The sequence below is a fragment of the Carassius auratus genome, unplaced genomic scaffold (assembly GCF_003368295.1).
Source record: "Carassius auratus strain Wakin unplaced genomic scaffold, ASM336829v1 scaf_tig00017323, whole genome shotgun sequence".
NCBI lineage: Eukaryota > Metazoa > Chordata > Actinopteri > Cypriniformes > Cyprinidae > Carassius > Carassius auratus.
The window spans coordinates 1-19,794 of record NW_020524772.1 but is presented as its reverse complement, the minus strand read 5'-3'; the positions used below and the strand labels follow the sequence as shown (position 1 = coordinate 19,794).

Below are 19,794 nucleotides of genomic sequence, written 5' to 3'. Positions count from 1 at the left end.
TGTGTAATGCCAGGCTGGAGATCTCTCCCTCTCTTTGCTGTACCAAATGTCCTGATGAATGCTAGAGGAGAGAGATGACCTCCTTGTGGGATCCAGATAACAAGATTGATTCGGGTTCTTTGTCGGCAAGTCTTGCCTGGGATGTAATGATGTGAGCACTCCATGCATTTATCAAAGCTCCACTTGTAGTCTTGTCTTCAGTGTCTCCCCTCTTGCTTAAATGCAGAACAGGGAGCGTTTTAAGTTGTTTCCTGTCTTTAGGGAAGATGAGAGCCTTCGGGCATGTTTTGTACAAACAGTTCCAGAGTACAGAAGCATTAATCATTTTATAAATATTTCTGGCATAGGACACAGGTTTCATGCCACGGATATTATGAGAAACATATTGACGATTAACAGGATTTTTATTTGTTTGATTTGATTTTATTCATTGTTCTGCCTGTACAGTAGCTGCAAAATATTTGTGAAATAGAGTAATTGAGAAAGCATGATGCATAGAAATTTGCAAAATAGTTTAGTTATGAAGGTAAAGATTTATAATGTGCAATTGGAAATGTCAAACAGGTGAATGTTCAGGAAGAGACCAATATACAGAATAATGCGTTTTGAATTATGAAAGGAGCTCTTTATTAGATGTTAATGATTACGTGTGAATTATTGATTTTCTTATAGACTGGACTAACTTTTAATTTATTGCATGGATTTTATACTGCTAATTCCTCTATTTTAGCCTTGAGGATGTTAATGTGACACATTATGGATCGTTAAAGAACTGGAAAGTGGCAGCAAAAGTACAGCATCAGGTCTTTCTCTTTTGTGGAGGTGAAATCTTTCCAAGAAAAAGGCTTCACACACTGTGCTCCTCTCAACACCGCCCACTTGTGAAACGTGGTTGTCGCTTCAATTTTCCAATTTTCCTCTCACAAAAAGCTAGGGCTTCTGAAAGGCACTTGAATATAAATATTTTAGGCTTGTAATTATTTGAGGGGGAAGCATTGATGTTTAAATATTAAAGGCTTCATCTCTTAGTATGCTGTGACAGTATTTAAAGGGGCTCTCAAACTGTCCTATTGCACAAAGTCTCAGACGTCTGTTACAGCATCAGATTATAGCTCAAGTATGGACGGGTAATTGTATTTTCAGCTGTTTTATTAGCATCTTTTTTCTGGTTTGATATTAGATCTACATGCTTGACATTCTTCACACTTCAGTCGAACACTTTAGGATAAATTTGCAGATTGTTGATGTAATTTAGTTTATTTCTTTTTCACCCAGAGTGATGGATTCACCCTAGGAGATAGCTTTAAGAATTGTGTATTACATTTCTCTCTATTGTTTCAGAATAGCTCATAGAAATTTTCTTATAGATTAAATGAATGTTTACCAAAACTGATGTTGAATACGTTTTGGTTGTGTCATGTTGCACCATTGTGCAAACTCTGAATTTTCAGATGAATGATTTTAATTTCCAAAAAGCAACCACCGTGATAAATATACTATTAATATTAGAATTACAGAAATATAAGAAACATTTTTTACTATATAATGGGACCTTTTCTTATTTATTTTAAGTATATTTTATGTTAATAATAAGTACAGAGTCCGCTATTATTTCAATTATCCTCAGCATCTAATTGTTACTTGTATTGTCATGTGTGGATTTTGGCAGTAAAGGGCATACAGCAAGTCTTCTAGATGATTTTAGATTTATTAAATTTTTTTTTACCTTTGTGCCACATTTTTTGCCATGGTATTAAACACTACTATTACTTTTTGCAATTTTATAGACTCTCTATAAAACCCCCATTAAAAAACTAAAACAGCTGCTGGAAACTTGGATATTTGAGGTAACCTCATTTTAAAAATGTGATTTCAGGACCAAGAAAAATCCATGTGCATTTAACTTTTTTTTTTTTTTTTTTTTTCAAGCTATAAAATATTTTATCAGGTTAAAATCCTTAATACTTAAGTTATACCAGTACCCTGGTACTCGACTAACTTCACAAACATTCCTCACTCCCTGTTGTGACTTTTTCCCATTTTTCCTAGAAATTACTTCTAAATCATCATGAATGTACTGCTTCTCTAACATTATTTATATATATATATATATATATATATATATATATATATATATATATATATATATATATATATTTATATATATAAAAATACACTTTATATGAATGCTGGATTTTCTTCTGCTGCAGTGCCAGCAAGCACGTTGATGCTTATGTCTGTTACACTCAACATCAGTATTACTCCAAATATATTTTTCTGCACTTTATTTTCTACTAAACTTGCATTGTCCTCATTGTCTGTTGCTCTTTGCAGTCGTATCTGTATTGTACCAATGACTATAGAATACCCAAGACATGTCACTCGTATAGTTTTGAATGGGGAAATATGCCACGCTCAATATGGCTGTTCAATCACAGGAAGCCCCGCCTTCTGAATGAAAGAGCCAATAGCTAATCTGTAAAGGCATCTCGTCACTGCAGCTTTCGTTAGAAGCGTCCCGGTTGCTGTAGAAACACCGTTCTGAGACGTGCTCTTATGCACACTGGGTGATCTTGCCTGAGAAATAAGCTTTTTATAATGCTATTTGAGCAAAAGTAACAACATTTATGACAAAGTTGTTGTCAGATTTCTTTGGTGATTTCAAATATGAGATTTAATCCTAGCTTAGTGAACTGTTTTGGAGAATTTGATGTTTCCCCATTCAAAGAGATGCACTTGGATACTCGAGAGGCATTTCAAAGATGGCCACTGAGTGACATGACTTGTCTTAAAGAGACTTCCATATCTAGTGTTTATTTACATTTTAGTAGTTTATTTAATGTAGTTTAATCCGTGTTGTTTTGTCCAGTCTTGCAGTCTGGTGTTGTTTTATATGAACTGCGGTCCTGAAAGAAAGTTGTTTCGATTTGCTGTGTACACACTGTGTATGCTTGAAATGACAATGAAGCCACTCTGATTCTGAGTCTAAATCACGAACAGCTATAAACGTCATGGGGCCTTTGAATATTGTTATAGACGGTAGGGGGCCTTGGAGTCAAAAAGGCTGAGAACCACTGCTCTGACTTCCTAGAATTCAGCCTGTCTGTTGTCTGCTTCTGTTTTTTCATAAAGTGAACATGTCACATAGGCATCATGGGAAATGTAAAATTGACTTCCATTGAGACGTAACCTTCGAGTTTGCTCTCAGTCTGTTCATCCCTCAAGTACCTCTGTTCGCACATTGAGTGAAGGCCACTAAACTGCACAGTAGAAGAAGAGTGGAATAGGATCACTGTTTGCTTTTCATATCACACTGAATACATTTAAGGACAGAAGATGATGATGCTAGATAAACGCATTAACTCGCCTCAGTACAAACTCTACAGTACATGGCAGTGTGTACAAAATACAGACCCAGCACATATTTTTCCAGTGACAAGTTTAGTAGAGTGAGATCGACATGAATTTAAAAAAGGGAAAATAAAATGTCCATACTAAGTAATATAAATGATATTAAAGAGCCACACAGATGGGAAATCAAATATTACTTGTATTACAGTGTATGATGTAGCTGTCCATCTGTGTAAACAATGTGCAAAGTAATTAAACCAAAAACTACACGATTTATAAAGTTATTGGCTTCTAAAGTAGTCGACTCTGAATCACTGAAATGAGTCGTTATAGATTTCAAATCTTTTGCCCATCTCTATGTACGTCACTAGGAACACTTTGCATAATAAACTCCGCCTACCGTCTTCAGAGAAACAAAACTCTGACCTGCCCCAAAGAATGAAGATCAGAAGAACCAATGGTTAAAATTCATTTTTACCACAATACCAGAGCAGTACAACAAATCCCTTTTGTTGTGTTCACAACATTTCACTGATGACTGCTTTTCTAATCTCGGTGAGTACAGCGGGATTTTCAAAGCGTTTGGCCATAAAAGAGGGTTTATTACCAACTTTATTTAGACCAACGAGCATCTCCGAATCACAACCTGCAAGTATGATTATGAAGTTATGTGTCTGTTTTCTCCCGAGCGTCTTATCAGTATGTGTGCTGTCTGCAGCCTGTCTGCGCTGATCGTCATGTACAAACACGTCATTAAAATGAAGTGTAACTCCGTGAATACTCAACGAAGAGACATGAGAGAGATATCTATAGAAAGCTTGACATGTCTACTTTAAAACTAAACAAGTTCTGCTGAATATTCTGTGATAAAGTAATCCATATGAAAACAACACGATGTCTGTTTTTCATGTCTCCCTTCATTATATCTAATGTGACCATGCCCCCGCGCTGAACGCGCTATTCAGATTCAAACTGAAGCGCGCGGCTTGAATACACCCACACAGAAGAAAAAGCAGCGAGACTGTTCAAGTTTTTTATTTGAGAGGAATAAGACCAAAAAGATGCTAACGCATTGTTTACCGTGAAGTTTTGTGCGGAACAACCAATCAAAACTATGTTAGTTGACCAATCAGAACACAGTATAATACCGAAAGGTGGGGTTTAAGGAAACTGAATCTTTTGAACAGCTTCGCGCGAACCGTTTGGGGATCTCTGAGAATTTAGGTAATTTTAAAATGATATTTTGACAAAATGACAATGTTTTTTAACCTTGGATGGATTTAAACCTAATGTACAGGACTTATAAACAGTGATAGGAAGCTTAGAATTTTCATCTTACTGGCTCTTTAACAACATGTACTTGCTATGTAGGGTTTGATTTAGTTTCTTGTAATTACGGAGATTTGTAATTCATGTAATGTAATTTACTGTTGCTACTAGAGTAAATAAATGTAACAAAGACATTAATATATAAAATTATATTGCTGAAAATAATAATAGTCCTCTGCGCTTGTCTCAGAATGCGTCTTTTGAAAATTCACACAAAGCGACTCACTCACATGAGCGAGCTCTGATTTGCCTATGATTTTGGGCTTTGTCAGTGATCTCCATTAACTGTCGGCGAATGGAAAATCAGGGCTTAAATGATGTTGTATATGGGCGACATTGCTGTTGTTACCGTTTTTACACAGTCTAAATAAGTCATCATACATGAAATAAATCTGTCTTTATATTTTAGAAAGCGGGTCTCCTGCAGTCAAACATCATGCAGTATTTTGGAGATCTTGCCATTTAAAAAGTTTTAAATCCCCTGCTTTCATTTTGTCTACCCAGGTCTGGCTGAAAGTCTAAGGTGATGTCTGCTGTGCATCATAGCAGCAGTCATACACAATTTCATAGGTTTCATCGTGTCTTCATAAAAGAAAAATGACTTCTGATCTGAGTGTCCAGGTGTCTGGATTCCTCACAAAAGTGTTGTCCAAGTGTCTTTTGTGTTAAAATGCTTTGGTTCCTTTTTGTAAAGTCAGTCAGTAATCTGTGCGGACCAAAGGATAGTAAATGATCCTGCAACATGCATCAATTCACAGCAGTCAGCCGGCTGTATGGTCTGCCAAGTTTTAATGCCAACTCTGCAACTTTGCTGCTGTCCCTGAGCTCCAGTAATTTGCATCGAATGACATTTTGCTGTAACGCTAACAAGAGAAGCCGTTGTTTTCAATCAATCAGCTCGTGAAAGGCTCTTGAAGTCAGCACAGGTATTCTCTGGAAAGTGCCTGAGATTATTGTGCTTACACAGCAAGTGTGATGCTGGTCACCAAGGTTAACACAGAACAGAGCCGATCCTCCCTATACGCAATTACACAAGCTCTGTAGGGTCCCCGAAACACCAGGGGGGCCCCCCTTGCTCTCAAAGACGATTTAATTTTAGTTTCATTTTTAAATTTGGCCAGCTGTTATGAAAACATAAATGATATATATATATATTTTTTATGTGGTGTCTTGCTTGAGACTAAAAAAACAAGTTGAAAGCGTACTGAGCTGTAGAATGGACACTGTTTCTCAGCTTGCTTCAAGACGGAGTGAAACACAGACAAATGCGATTCATTCGTTCATTACTACTCATACCCCACACCCCCGCCAACATTTGCGGTTTTTGTAAATAACATTTTTAGGAAATGCAAATAAAAGCTGAACTTTTTTTTTATGCACATAAAAGCTACGCTTGTTGTGGGAATGCTTTCATTTTTAATTAAATATACAGTGCAACAATGCATAATTTATTTTGTTTGTTTAAAAAAAAAAAGTTATAATCTCCTTGTAATCTGCCTTGTGTTAGACATACATCCTACATCTCTATATCTTTGTTGTTCAGATTCCCCTCAGTAGTTCCAGTTAATCTTGTCAGTTATTGCTGATTGCTTATCGAGATTCTGATGTCTCCATTAACAAAGGGGAGATGACTTTTGCAGCCTCGTTCCAGACTATGCTAATACAGCACTCAATAGCCCCTTTCACACTGCCATTCCGGCAAATACAGGGGTAAAGTGTTCCTGTAATTGTTCCCTGGTCGCTAGATTTGGCACTTTCACACTGCCAGTGATGACCCGGTATATGTGCGTGCTTTCACACACAACCCTTGAAGATCCCGTAACGACACGTGACATCAGCGCGTGACGTGTAATGTACGAGTCGAAAACGCTAGGCACGTTATACTTTCACTGAAGCAAGCAAACGATTTCTGCGTCAGCGCGGAAAGTGAGGAACTAACTGATCTCTGCTTCATTACAGTTTGCACATATGTTTTCGTCGCGAATGTTGATCTTCCTTCAAAACAGCCGGTAAAAGAGTCGCGCGATAACGCGCGTCATCACTTCGATACCGAATTAGATCTGGCTTTTGTTCACACAGCGCTCGTTCCGGATCGATTACCGCAATGTTACTATGTCCCCGACCCGGGTTCGATTCGGTAATCAATTCCGGGACGTGGTTGCTTTCACACAGAAGGCGACCAGGCAATGTTACGGGAATATTGCGGGTCCGACGTGCAGTGTGAAAGGGGCTAATATGGCCTATCTGGGGATTTATGAAAGCAACAATGGGCTTTCTAATTAACGGCTTTACACAGATCCATCTTCAGGAAAACATGCAGAAAGGTCTGGTCAATATGTTATGATCAGATCCAAACATTTAAAAGCTCGGAGCATGGTTGTTCAGGATTTAAGCAGCTTGCAGGTTGCGCAAAGCAGCTGGCCATTCACATAAACGTTATTGTTGTTGCAGGCTTATGGGTTTTGAGAGGTTTGTCTTCTCCAAGGACTTCTTTAAGACATTTAGGACACGAAAATTAAGCCATTCTCTCATGTGCTGAACCATGTGATTCTTTCAGAAGTTTTTCTCAGAGTTTCTGCTCTCAGTAATGTTTTTTTTATAAGCTGCTTATGAAATTGTATGAAATGGCAGTCATCCAAATTCTTCCCTTTAAACCCAAAGCAGAGTTTAATATGAGTACGAATTCTAATGCAAGTTGTGTGTATGTGTGGGTACTGTATAACAATATAAGTAAGTGTAAGTGTGTGTTTGTGAAACCTGCAAAACGTGCTCTGCTCACTATATCCGTATGTGCTGTACACTGCTGATCTTGTTAGATTGCTTTCTTGTGCTCATAATGCAGTGCAGTGACTGTACCTTTCCTCCGCTAAAGATCACCAGATTCCTTTCGCATAGAGATGAACTAAGCTGTTGGCGCTTTTGCTAACAAGCAAAATCCAGAGTGCCTAGCTGCTCCTCAGAGAGTCCAACAAGCCTCTGTAGGACCACAATGACGCCAATTAGCCGCTTCGTCTTCTCACCATTTGCATAGCCTCTAGCAGTGTGCGCAAGGGCTATCTAGGAGTTGAAGTCCCTGACAAGCATGCCTCTCAATTATTTCTTGTATATTTCATCAAATTTGAATCACCATCTGGACCAGTCCGCTCATTAGCTTTTCCTGTCTGGACAATTTCACATGTTTTCCGTTGCCAGCTCTTTAGTCAGTGTGACATGTTCAGAGGGAAGGATTGTTTCAAAATAAAATAGCTGTTTTTATTTCTATTGGTGAACCACTATTGATTTTGAGGTTTTGATGCCAATGTTGATACACAACACACTGTTTGAGATTCAAAGTCGAGATGCACAATAAAATTCCAGCACAAACTAATATTAGATCATTGTTAAACTAATACTGCTATTGAATACACTCTTTTATTAAGTATTTATACACTGCTGTTCAAAAAAAGTTTAGACTTAGTAAAAAAAAAATATATACTCACCAAGACCATATACCATTTATTTGATCAAAATAGTCAAAAACAATTAAAATGATGTGTTTTGTTTATAAATATTTATATTAATAAATAAGATGGGATTTATTCCCATGAAGACATAGTTAAATTTTTTAATTTAGAATTTTAAATCCCCCCCCCCCAATATTCTTTGAATAGAAATAAAAAAAACTTTTATTTAAAAAAATAAAAAAATAATTTGTAACATTTTACATGTCACAACGTGATGCTTCCTTGATGGATAAATGTATTAATTCAAATATTTAAACATTGAATTAAAATAATTATTTCTCATTATTACGGCTTTTTTGTTTGTTTTTTAAGTATTTCTCTAGTAAATGTTAGATGCTTTTCAAAAAGATTTTTTTTTTATACAATTTAAAATGAAACTAAAATGATTGTCTTAGTGTTAGGAGCATGATTATTAGATTTGAAGTGTTTAATACACAATCAGGGTTGTTTTTTACTTCCTACATTGAAGGAGTGTGTGTTTTCAGGTCTGTACAGACCTTGAATTTGGGGAAATGTGCTGCAGTATGCATAATATAGACGTGTCTGCAGAGTCATTGGTTTGTTCTTTTCTGCTTATCTCTGTAGTGACTCCAGCTGAAGTAAATTAATTTTCATATCAGGCTTAAAGCTTCAAGTTGGCATGTTCGATCATTTTCTTGTCTGTCTTAGCAGCCTGTCAGCTGATGATGTTGTATCCAAACATTAATGGAAAGTTAGCAGATATGCTCTGTTTCTGAATGAATGGACACCCGGTACAGTATTTGCTCAGCTGTATACGGATGTCCTTGCACTACTTGTTTCGACCTAATGGGGGAGTTGTCTGTCCAATTCTTCTTTATTTGTCTCAGCAAGCATTTTTTTATTGCGACATCTGTTCCCTAGTAATGTGTTTTAAGCAACCAACTCGATAATCAGTTGAAATGGGAGCCTCACCATACTTTCCACAGTGATTAATTAGTACACTTTGTGTTTCTGATTTGTTGGTCTTGTAACAGAAAATGAACAAATTAGGTTCTAGTTTTCAAGGGGACGGACATTAATTTTATTCTTTGAAATTTCCAGATTTCCTTAAAAGAAGATCGAGATGCTGCAAAAATGTGTTTGTGGAGAAATTTCTGCAGAGATTTTTCTTTTGTCATAGAATAATATCTTTATCCAGTATAGCAACATTATAACAAGTGACACTGGTTTGATCCAGACAGAAGGAAGCTAAGCATATGTTTAGCTGTGAACTAGTAAAATATTAGTGAATGTTACTGTGTCCTTTGGTACCAAGAATATTCATAAACCGCATGTTAGTCATTCACATTCCTTATGGCCAGGTCCTGCATGTTATTGTGTGCATGCAATTATTTTGGATATATTTTGTTTGCTTTAAATAAAAAAAGCGAAATTGCCTATTTGTTGATGCATGTCTTGGTGAAGTCAGTGTAAACTGACAAGACAAAAACATGTATGTCAGAGTATTATTGTGCATTAGACTTTGTAGTGTGAATAAGTGTTGGGTGGTATGGTCATTTTTCAAATTGTATATATCGTATATGTGTGTAAATATATAGATATATGTATATGTGCTGTGGAAATTCAGTTGCAATTATTAACAGCTGCTGACTTTGTGGCAGGTATTTGTATATGTCATCGTTGCTGATGCAGATATTTCTACAGCATATGCAGCGTGGGATCCATGAACAATCTCTTAGAGTTTAATTCAGTTGCTGTAGAGAAAAGTCTTTATGATGGTGATCATGTGGTAATGTATTCCACAGTGCCATATGTTCGGGAACACTGTGAAAAGATGATGTATAGTTTAAATGAACTTTAAGGTACACTTTTGGTTGCACTTCATATGTTATAGCTGCATGTAAAAGTTTTAATGTACTTGCATGTCTTTACACATGGGATTGCTTGAAGTTGCAGTAGTGAAGAGATGAGTGTGACCTTGTGCAAATCACATCAGGCTCCAAGCTAGCGTCCTATCAGTGTCTTATACACCTGACAGGCTCAGCTGAAAGTGATTGTCATGTTCAGGAATGGACAGAAGTCTGCCACCATGTTCCTCAGCAGGCCGGCCCTCTATGGCACTTTCCTGCTTCTCACTTCTATTTCCGGCCAGTTATCTGGATCACCAACATGGCTGTTGTGGAGTAATGACTGTGTCTGGTTTTCTGTGAGCCGCCGTGGCTGATGTGTGTTACTGTAATGGCTTCTCATGCCCATGGAGGACAGATAGGAGATATTACTGGAAGTGTCTCATTAAATGAGCATGAAATTGAAAGCTGCTTCCCATCTGACAGAGTTTGTGCTGAGCTTTTATCTCCGATGACATATGGTTTGGATTTCACTTTGATAATACAAAAGGATAAAATGATTCCGGAGTCTCTTTTATGGAGTTTGTATGTTCCCTCAGTCTGATTTTCAGAAGTGTCACAATTGTGCAGAAAAAGACAAAAAACAAAGATAAACGAGTAGTTTCCTGGATGTTTCATAATAATATTCGCAATGCCTGAATGAATGTCATCATTGATAATTGATGCACTTGTTTTAATGAAACGGTGTTGTGGGGTTGGATGGTGGACGATCTAGTTTTAAAGGTTGTGTGTCAGTGGTCATTGGACTGTAAAGTTGGCTGCCTGCGCTGCAGTTTGTCAGCATCACGAAAGCTTGTCCTTATCTCTTCATCATTGTCTGTGTTTTGCTTCAGTAAACAGATATCCTGCAACTTTAGCACCAGCATTGATTTATGATCTTGTGCTGAATATATTTAAAAACATTATTTACTGAAAAAAAAAAATACAAACTGAGATTTGATTTGATACAATTTCAACTACTTTTCTTTTGTGTTTATCATTTGGTTTGTAAGTAATGTTCATGTTTTGTATCTTTTGGCCATCTAAAAGACTTCCAGCTCATTGGGTACCTTTTATTCATTATACTGTTCGGATAAAATTCATAGTTCATTCTCCAGTTATTGACCTTTTGGATTTATCTTTACTGCACTGCTGTAAAAATTGCTTTAACCTCTTACCCTTAATATATTTGTAGTAATTTTTTTCCCTTCTAGATGACTGCACGATCCCTGCCAGTGGTACAGTCTGATGAACGACTCCAGCCTCTTTTGAGCCACCTCAGGTAATTGACCCCATTGGAATGTGTATATCTCTTCCGACTAGGGGTGTGACGGTTCGTATATAACCGTGAGACCGGCGGTTATAGTTGAGCACCGTCATTAGAACTCTATAACCGCCAAAACCGTGTCATTAAAATATTTTTTACAAACATTTTTTAGATAGGATCATAAGATGCGCAATATATCGGGAGACATGGTTTTTACCACTTAATGAAGTTTTGTAAATCGTCAGACATGATATTTACCACTTCATAAAATTTTGCTTTGTAGAAAACCTTTCTTAAAAACAAATTTCGTTTTGTACAAATTTTGTCTTAATTTTAATAAATGTTTCATCAACCAATTGCGTGTATTTTAATAAATAAAAAGCAAATATAGCAGACAATGATAACCGACATGGAAGCACCAGCGCGCCGCGTTCACTTGCACTGCACTGTGAACTAGAGCGCATCTCATCGTAAATGAAACTCAGCGTAGGCCTATGCCTCATACAATAGCATTAAATATCTTTGCTGCATCCTTTCTAGAACAGACAATGGCATTTTTTTGCGACTCGCATCAGCAAAGCATTGCATCGCCTTAGACCGCAAAACAATCAGCGGATGGCGGGCGGGTGCGGCTTTGAAATTTGCTCCAAAAACGTTGGCTCGGATGATGAGTTTTGTGACCGATCTCCTTAATAAATGGAGGTCTGAAATCTCTGCCCCTTTACCGATCAGAGCACGCGCTGACACGGAGTTAACCCGCTATCTCCAAGATTTACCAATTGACTCTACGGTAGATCCACTAACCCCCCCCCCCCCGACGGTTATGTTATGAACCGTCACATTTGACTCACGTCATAACCGTCATCACCAATTCTGAAACCGGCACACCCCTACTTCCGACTTTAAAGTATATTTTTTATTATTGCATTGTGATTATTACAGCAGCTTTGTGAAAGTCAGCTATTTTATTCAGACATATCCACATTGATCTTCTCTCTTTTTGTTTCTTAAAAAAAAAAAAATAGGAGAAAAACATTCAAACAATATTTCTTAGTAGTAGCTTGCAATTCTCTTGGCTACCTAAGGATAGATCAGACGGTCAGCTCAAGGCCAGCTTTGACTCCGACTGCCTTCCTTTGTCTCTTGCACTTGCTTTCATTCAGTCTCTTTCATTAATGCTCTAAGCACAGTCCCATTATGATGCACAAAGTGTCTTCCACGTGTGAACCTGGTCTTGCATTTTGGCTGCAGCCCAGCAGGGATACCAGTGTAGTTTAAAGCTGGTGCTCTCAGTCACTGGCCAAACCACTTGCACGGATGACCGTGTCCCTCCACTTGCTTGCAGTGAAGGGGAACAATGGCAGTATTCCCAACAGTCAATTAATTTGCTTTTTGATGGACTCTGAATGAGAGCATTTTAATTGGATGTGTTTTTAGTGGCTGCACAGGATTGGCTAGTAGACGCTTTTACTTTTTCTTAGCACTGGGCAAGCCAGATAAGAGAATGTGAAGGGGCCGGCGTGCAGCTGAACATTGAGGGATGTAGAGGAATGGGAAAGCAGGGTCTGCAAATGGTTAATTATTCATACCCTCACACATGGCCTGAGCAGATGTGGCACTGTTTTGTGGGACCAGAAGAAATCTGCTCCTTTGCACAGGTCCCATTTTTGTATGAGCTACTCCTGAAATTGTTGTGTTTTGGATGTTGTGTAGTATTTGCCATCATCATGATCTCACCATGTCGGTTACTGTTACTAAAAGATTCTATTTTAATATGTTAAAATGTATTTTTGGGTCATGGATCTTTACTCCAGTCTATTCTCTCACATGATCCTCTAAAATTATTCTAATATGCTTATTGAAAGGATCATTTCTTATTATTACTTACTCTACCTTATAATTTCTTAAGTTTTTGCATGAATAGAAAGTTCCAAAGAATAGAAAAATTTTGTGACACTTTTTTTTTTAATCAATTTAATGCATCCTTGCTGAATAAAAGTATACAAATTATTTTGAGTGGTAGTTTAACCATTCTGGTAAAAAGAAAAAGTAAAAAGTAATCTTTCCATTTACATTTAAAAAAATATATTCTGCAACATTCTTGCACAGTCTGTGTGTATATATATTTTGTATTTTTTTTCATCCCACCAATATCAATCAAAATAAATCTTTGTCCTGTTCCTACATTTGGTCCAAAATGATCCTTTGATCATCTTTCTTTTTCATCAAAATTTGCAATACATTATATAAAATTTGCTTCAGTGTGCTAAAACTTTTACTTGCCTAAAAATCCTATTTCAGTCTCTAATATTGCCTCGAACTGAAATACTTTTTAAAAATGTGCCATAGCTAAGAAGCTATCAGGTCTGCATCTTGCAGAATCTGTATTGTTTAGAACTATGTGTTCCACTTAAAGTATTTTGTTCCTCCACCGGAACACAGCAGTGCATTTGAATAAGATTCCTATCAGTCTGTGTTCTACACTGACCTTGTGATTTCTTCTTCACTGTGATTGGCTCTTATAATTTGTTCCCTTATTCTTTTGTTTGTAGCCATGCCTATGTGGGTCAGGACTACAGCATTCAGAAGAACATTGGAAAAATTTCTCTTGAGCAGATTGATGCAGTAAGTAACAACTATAGTTCTTGACAGAGTTGCATTCATTCTCTAAAATGCTATATACATGCTATAAAAAAAACGGAATTTATTTATTTTTTGTCATTTGTCTAGACATTTTGTCACATTTTTACTTACTGATTATTTTTACTTATGTCTGTTCTAGAGACATGTAACAACTTTTTGATAAAGCTCTAATTGGTTTTCTTTTGGAAATATGTTTCAAATTCATACTGAATGCATTTATGACTGTAAAGCATGTCTGTGTGTGTCAAAATCATGATTAAAATGAAATCACAAAATTTGATCAAAGAAATCACGATTTTCGTCCATATCGCACAGCCCTAGTATCCACTAAAAAAAAGTGATCGCACTGGCTCCATATGCACAAACTATTGGATATAGCGCACATTTATCTAGGTTTAACGTTTAAACATTGTTATATGCTTGAACTGTTTTATATCAATAGATTTTATTTAAGGCTAGTTCTGATGATTTGAGAATTTATCAAATGTAGGCTATGATCAGCTTACTGTCTGCTGCTGGCTGCTTGATCATTACTTAAAAAAAACTAAAACTTCTATTTAATGAACAAGAAATGCTCCAATTTTTCTAAATTAATTTAATAAAAAAACAAAAAAGAAATACAATCACTTTGCTATTACATACAAAACTGAACTATTTTAATAGCTGAAACAGTAGTATAAGCTGTTTAGGGAGAAGGGGGAAAAAAGACTGGCTTGGGCCGGTAATTCTTATAAGCTGTCGGACATTGGTCAGGCTAGGGCCCGTGAAGGGCTCTAGGGCTCTAAGCCTGATTATCCCGCCACCAGGCAAGTGGATCAGAGTGCAGATCAAGGGCTTCCTCCTGCAAATACCTTGCGACTTCAGTATATGCACAGATTCTTTTTGGGACTCTTTAGGATTTTTTGTATTTATTGAACATTATCTGTAGACATACTGAAACCTAGCCTGGTGATTAAAAATGATCGTACACACACACACACACACAAAATAAACCTCCCATATGTTTAATGGACTGTCCCTCTCCCTTGCGCAGGAAACAGTTTTTTTTTTTTTTTTTTTTTTTTCTCTCTAGAAGCCCCTTGAACATATGATGGAACAGTGACGTCTGCAGATGTATGGCTGTACACTGTGCATTTTACATGAGTGCTCAGACCTTAGATATAGGCTATATATAAAAGCTGTTTCTAAAGCTTTTGCTGTGTGGATAAACAAATAGGCTAATAAATATATTCAAATATCAGACAAAATTGCGTTGCAGCCAATCCTTTAAATTTTAAGGGATTCAGAACAGAGCAACATAAAGACCTGAATATATGATCAGATATACAATTATAGGACAAAGTTTTACATATATATGCTATTATAATTTGTGTTTTATTTTTTAATTGTACCGAATTATAAAATAAAACGCAAATTTTAATTGGGGCTGTTTTAGGCCTTTCCTTATTTTTATATTTTAGACATGCGTCTCTTCATTGTATGTGCTTTTAGAGAGAAATGCATGAATTTCACAGTGAAAGAGTTTGATATTGTGAGTGTACACAAACAAAAGTAGACCTTTACAGTTTGGAATGGCGTATTACTCTTATGAGCAAAAATGACTGCCTATTTTAATTTGTTTCCACTGTTGGAAAAAATGCAAGTGATAGCCCTGGCGCCTCTATGTCCTGCAGCTTCCACTCTCCGCACAAACGATTGGATATGCATCTAACGACGCACATTTATCGAGGTTAAATGTTTAAACTAACAATTATATTTCAGCTCAGGGCTGGTTGTTGTTTCAATTAAGTGGCTCATCAGCACATGCAAAATTGTATCCTTCACGTTTTGCTTTTATTTGAACATTATTTGATGCATGGAAATCGCTTATAAAGCAAGCCATTTTCAATAATCAGTCTTCTCTTTTCTTCGCTTCCACCAGCTCTCGGGCAAGTCGTTTCCTCTGTGTATGAGGCATCTCCACAAGGCATTGAGAGAGAACCACCACCTGCGGCACGGTGGACGCATGCAGTATGGCCTCTTCCTCAAGGGCATTGGTCTTACTCTGGAACAGGCCCTGCAGTTCTGGAGGTCAGAGTTTGTCAAAGGGAAAGTCGATGCAGACAAGGTAAGGCTTCTACTTTAGCCTGTACTCCCTCACTTTGTCCCGGTTTCCACTGGTTTTTGTCCCCAGGCAGTTACTTAAGCAAATGTTTGTGTTTCTGGGAATTCTTTGATGTTCTACATTTTTTGCTGATGCCATTCTCTTTCTTCATCCCTCAATAACTCTTGAGAGGGTCACCCAAATGAACGAGAGAAGATATTAGAAGGCCAAGTTATTTATTTTGATGCTGGAGATAATTTGCCAATCTTCCATCGTGTCCTTAATTACAATTCTAGAGAGGCACGTAAGATCGTATTTTTTGCGCATGGTACATTAAACAAGAAAATTACACACCCCATCTTAGACCTGTTTCCCTCCTCCATGCACTCCGCAAATGAGTGCTTATTCCCAGCTGATACTCAATCAAGGAGAAACGAATGAATTTCACATCCTTACCTGAGAATGGCCGTCCTGTCGGGCATGCTTTTGAAATTATCGTCAGTCTCACGAGAGCTCAGTACCAGCTCAGAAATAACTTATTACATGCTGAATTTCTCTCTGGCTGCTCCAGCTGTTCTGGAACTCCCAGTTTTATGTTTTCTTGTGTCTTTTGGGATTGTAGCTGCTTGGTTTTTGACAGTTTTCTAGGGATGCACCAACATTACATTTTCAGGCTCTATAACAAATGATAACTTATAACAACTGATAGCTGTTGATTAAAAGTTCACAATATGGACTTTGCATATTGGTGAACTGAGCAATTAAACTAACTGACTAGCTAAAATTAATTTTCTTAATTATCAGTCAATCATTTATTGAGTCTCAGCGGTCCTTGTGCTGTGTGGACATATGGTCTTAAAAAGTTTCTTCTTGTTGTTGTAATTCTAACCATTGACAATTTGTGTGTAAACGTTTCCTTCAGTTTTTTTCCCCCTCATAAGCATTAGAGGATTTATTAGACGGTATTTGTGTCAGCAGCTCAGATATCAAATATGCAATTGATCTACTTTAGTGCACAAGTGTATGACTGTCCAAGAAATTTAAAAATGACAGAGCGTTGCTAAGCGGTGGCATATTTTCTGTGTCAGTGGCAGAACTTCAAGGGAAATCTTCTGAAACTCTCTGCCTGCTTGGATGCTTTGGAAAGATGTAAAGTATTCATGACTGGTACAGGACAGCATTTTGTTATTATGTAACCTATACAAATCCTACTACAAATCATTTATACTATTTGCATTTAATATTCAGTTAATTTTTGGACTGAGGCAACATGATTCAATTGTACCAACACAGTGAATGCAAACAAGTACCCTGAAATGGTTTTTGTCATGTTCTGATAAATGCATTATTCATGGGTAGATACACACATGGGTAGACACTCTAGCAATAACATGGTAGTTTTTGATTGGTCTACAGCATCTTTGGGTCATTTTCTACAGAGAAGTGCTTTTTGTAATTTGGAGGAAATAAGACGTCAGTTTACTTTCGAAAAAGCAATGAAAAAGGATCAAGAGGACAGACAAGATGGGAAATGTTTTACCAAGCACCTCTACAAAGCAAAGTGTAAAATAACCATGAACAGCTGGACTTTAACAATGTAGTGTAACATTTTAAAATGTTAAGATTGTTCAACAAATGATGTTGACTTTTGGCATTTATAGTAAATTAAAGTGTTCATATCATAACCCAAAAAAAAAAAAGTTAGTTGTAGTAAGTTTGATCTTAACAAAAGTGCTGTTCCACTTTTTTCAGCAGCCTTGATTCCCGAAGCATTTTTCCCATAGGAATTACAGGATGTTACAGAACTGTTTTGGGACAAATTGCTTCTAGCATTCTCTGATTGTTAGAGATTTATTAATAAATCATGGGTAATTGTTGTTTTTCACCAGGAATTAAGTAAAATAGTATAGACTGATGGCTTGAACTAAAAGCATATGCCATTGATTAACAACCTCAGAGAGCATAACAGGCCTATCTTTAAGTTATCGTTAAACATAAATTCCACTATGGAGTGATGAAAATGAATGTGGTTTTTAATTCCGGAACCCCACGTAAGCATTGTATATATGTATTACATATATACTGTGTAAATTCATTATACTTTTTTTTTTTTTTTTTTTTTTTATGCCCTCTACACACATTTTTTTGGTCTTATTTTAGTATGTGGATAAAATCAGTGTACACATGCCACCCTACATGTAAAGACCAGTGCCCCTGTGCAAAGCAATTACATTTTCTTGTGATAGAATGCCCAGGAGCTGTGTATTCAAGCACTATCCCAGTTCTTGCTGCTTTACCATAGCAGTAGCTTAAAATAAGACCCGCAGGACAAGAATAGTTTAGCAGTGGCCAGCCTTCAGAAAATCAGAATCCAGGGCCCAATTTAGTTATAAAAAGAAATGCTGCGGTACAAGACCATCTGAAACTTCTGTGCACAGTCGAGTGGAAAAATCTAATATTCATATCCTGTGTGCCCTGTTCTTTGTTTTTGTCCTTGCTCTTAACATGTTCCCTGAAGCAAAATCCAAGTACAGATATAGTGAGCATGGAAATGAATGAGTACATTTGGATGGGCATGTCAACGTAGTCTAACCCTGCAATGGAATGGCTTTCCATCCAAGGTGTTTATCTGCCTGTGGCCAAAGTTGGTGGGATAGGATCCAGCATTCCGTGTCCCTACTAGAAGCAGTTTGAAAAATGGATGATTGGAAGTAATTTTGAATTTACAGTACATTATCTTTTACATTTACATTTATCGGTCAAGTTTGGGGTCAGGATTTAAAAACAAAACAAAAAAACTTTTATTCAGCGAGGATTCATAAAAACACATGAAGGTATTTTTTTTTATTTATTATTATTATTTTTTTTAATAATAAATGCAGTTCTTTTGGTACCATATTAGCTTATATGTTGATATTGTATATTTTTCATTATTTTAATATAAATTCACTTTTAAATAAAGTGTTTAGTAACACTGTTCAGTGTAATTTTTAGCAAATCCAAAAAAATAAAATATATATACATTTTGATGATTTACATAGTAATTTTGTTATTCTTACATCAGCATTTAAATGACTGATTTTATTTTTCAGTGTTTTATTTCTAATTTCTTTAGACAAATTGGTATAGAATTTTAATGCCGTAATACCGTAATTACTATTACCGCAATGGTGCAAATTGTCAAAATCTTTTTGGAACCGTTCATGTGCAAGTAAAAAGCTTTCACAGTTTGCTGCCTCTACTAAAAGTTGAAGTAGCTCTCTTAAGCACCAAATATTTGCCTTGCTGCACCAAACATGCTCGAGTTTAAAGAGGTGCTTTTGCTTTGACTACTACTAAGCCACTTTCACAGACTCAAAAGCAGTCAGAGCTTGTACATTTACAAATATTCCTTCTCTTAGCCGCCAACTATTCCTCTGGAAGAAGTCAGGAGGTGAAAAATAAATAAATAAATGAAAGAACACATCGAGACAAACACATTCTCCGGTGGTCACGCACCGCCACTTGCAAAAGTGCCCTATTTCCAGGGTGGCTGCGTCTCGCTCAGTCTGCCCTCTCAGGTGGAACTCAGTCCTCCCATTCACAGAGAACACATTCTTGCTTACAAACCAGCGGATGGTGGAGTCGGTGGGATGCAGGTCACAGCTCTGTGAGTGATGTATGCAAGGTGTCAAGGAAATCAGATGACATACAGCCCCCATTAGCATTCCACTTTCACTGGCAAATACAATCACCACAACACCTCAGTCTGGACCGCTTGTTTTAATTTAG

At 36.8% G+C, this 19,794-nt stretch overlaps 1 protein-coding gene across 1 annotated transcript in view; it reads left to right on the top strand.

Annotated features, from left to right (window-relative positions):
* The window catches only part of LOC113075626 (DNA primase large subunit-like), a 28,308-nt gene extending 12,228 nt beyond the window's left edge, over nucleotides 1-16,080 (top strand). Inside the window, exons 8-10 of the mRNA XM_026248305.1 lie at nucleotides 11,245-11,312; nucleotides 13,850-13,922; nucleotides 15,862-16,080. Of these exons, the coding sequence (XP_026104090.1) occupies nucleotides 11,245-11,312; nucleotides 13,850-13,922; nucleotides 15,862-16,065 (345 nt within the window). The 3' untranslated portion in view covers nucleotides 16,066-16,080. The remainder of the gene's footprint in view (nucleotides 1-11,244; nucleotides 11,313-13,849; nucleotides 13,923-15,861) is intronic.
* Nucleotides 16,081-19,794: the final 3,714 nt, after the last annotated feature.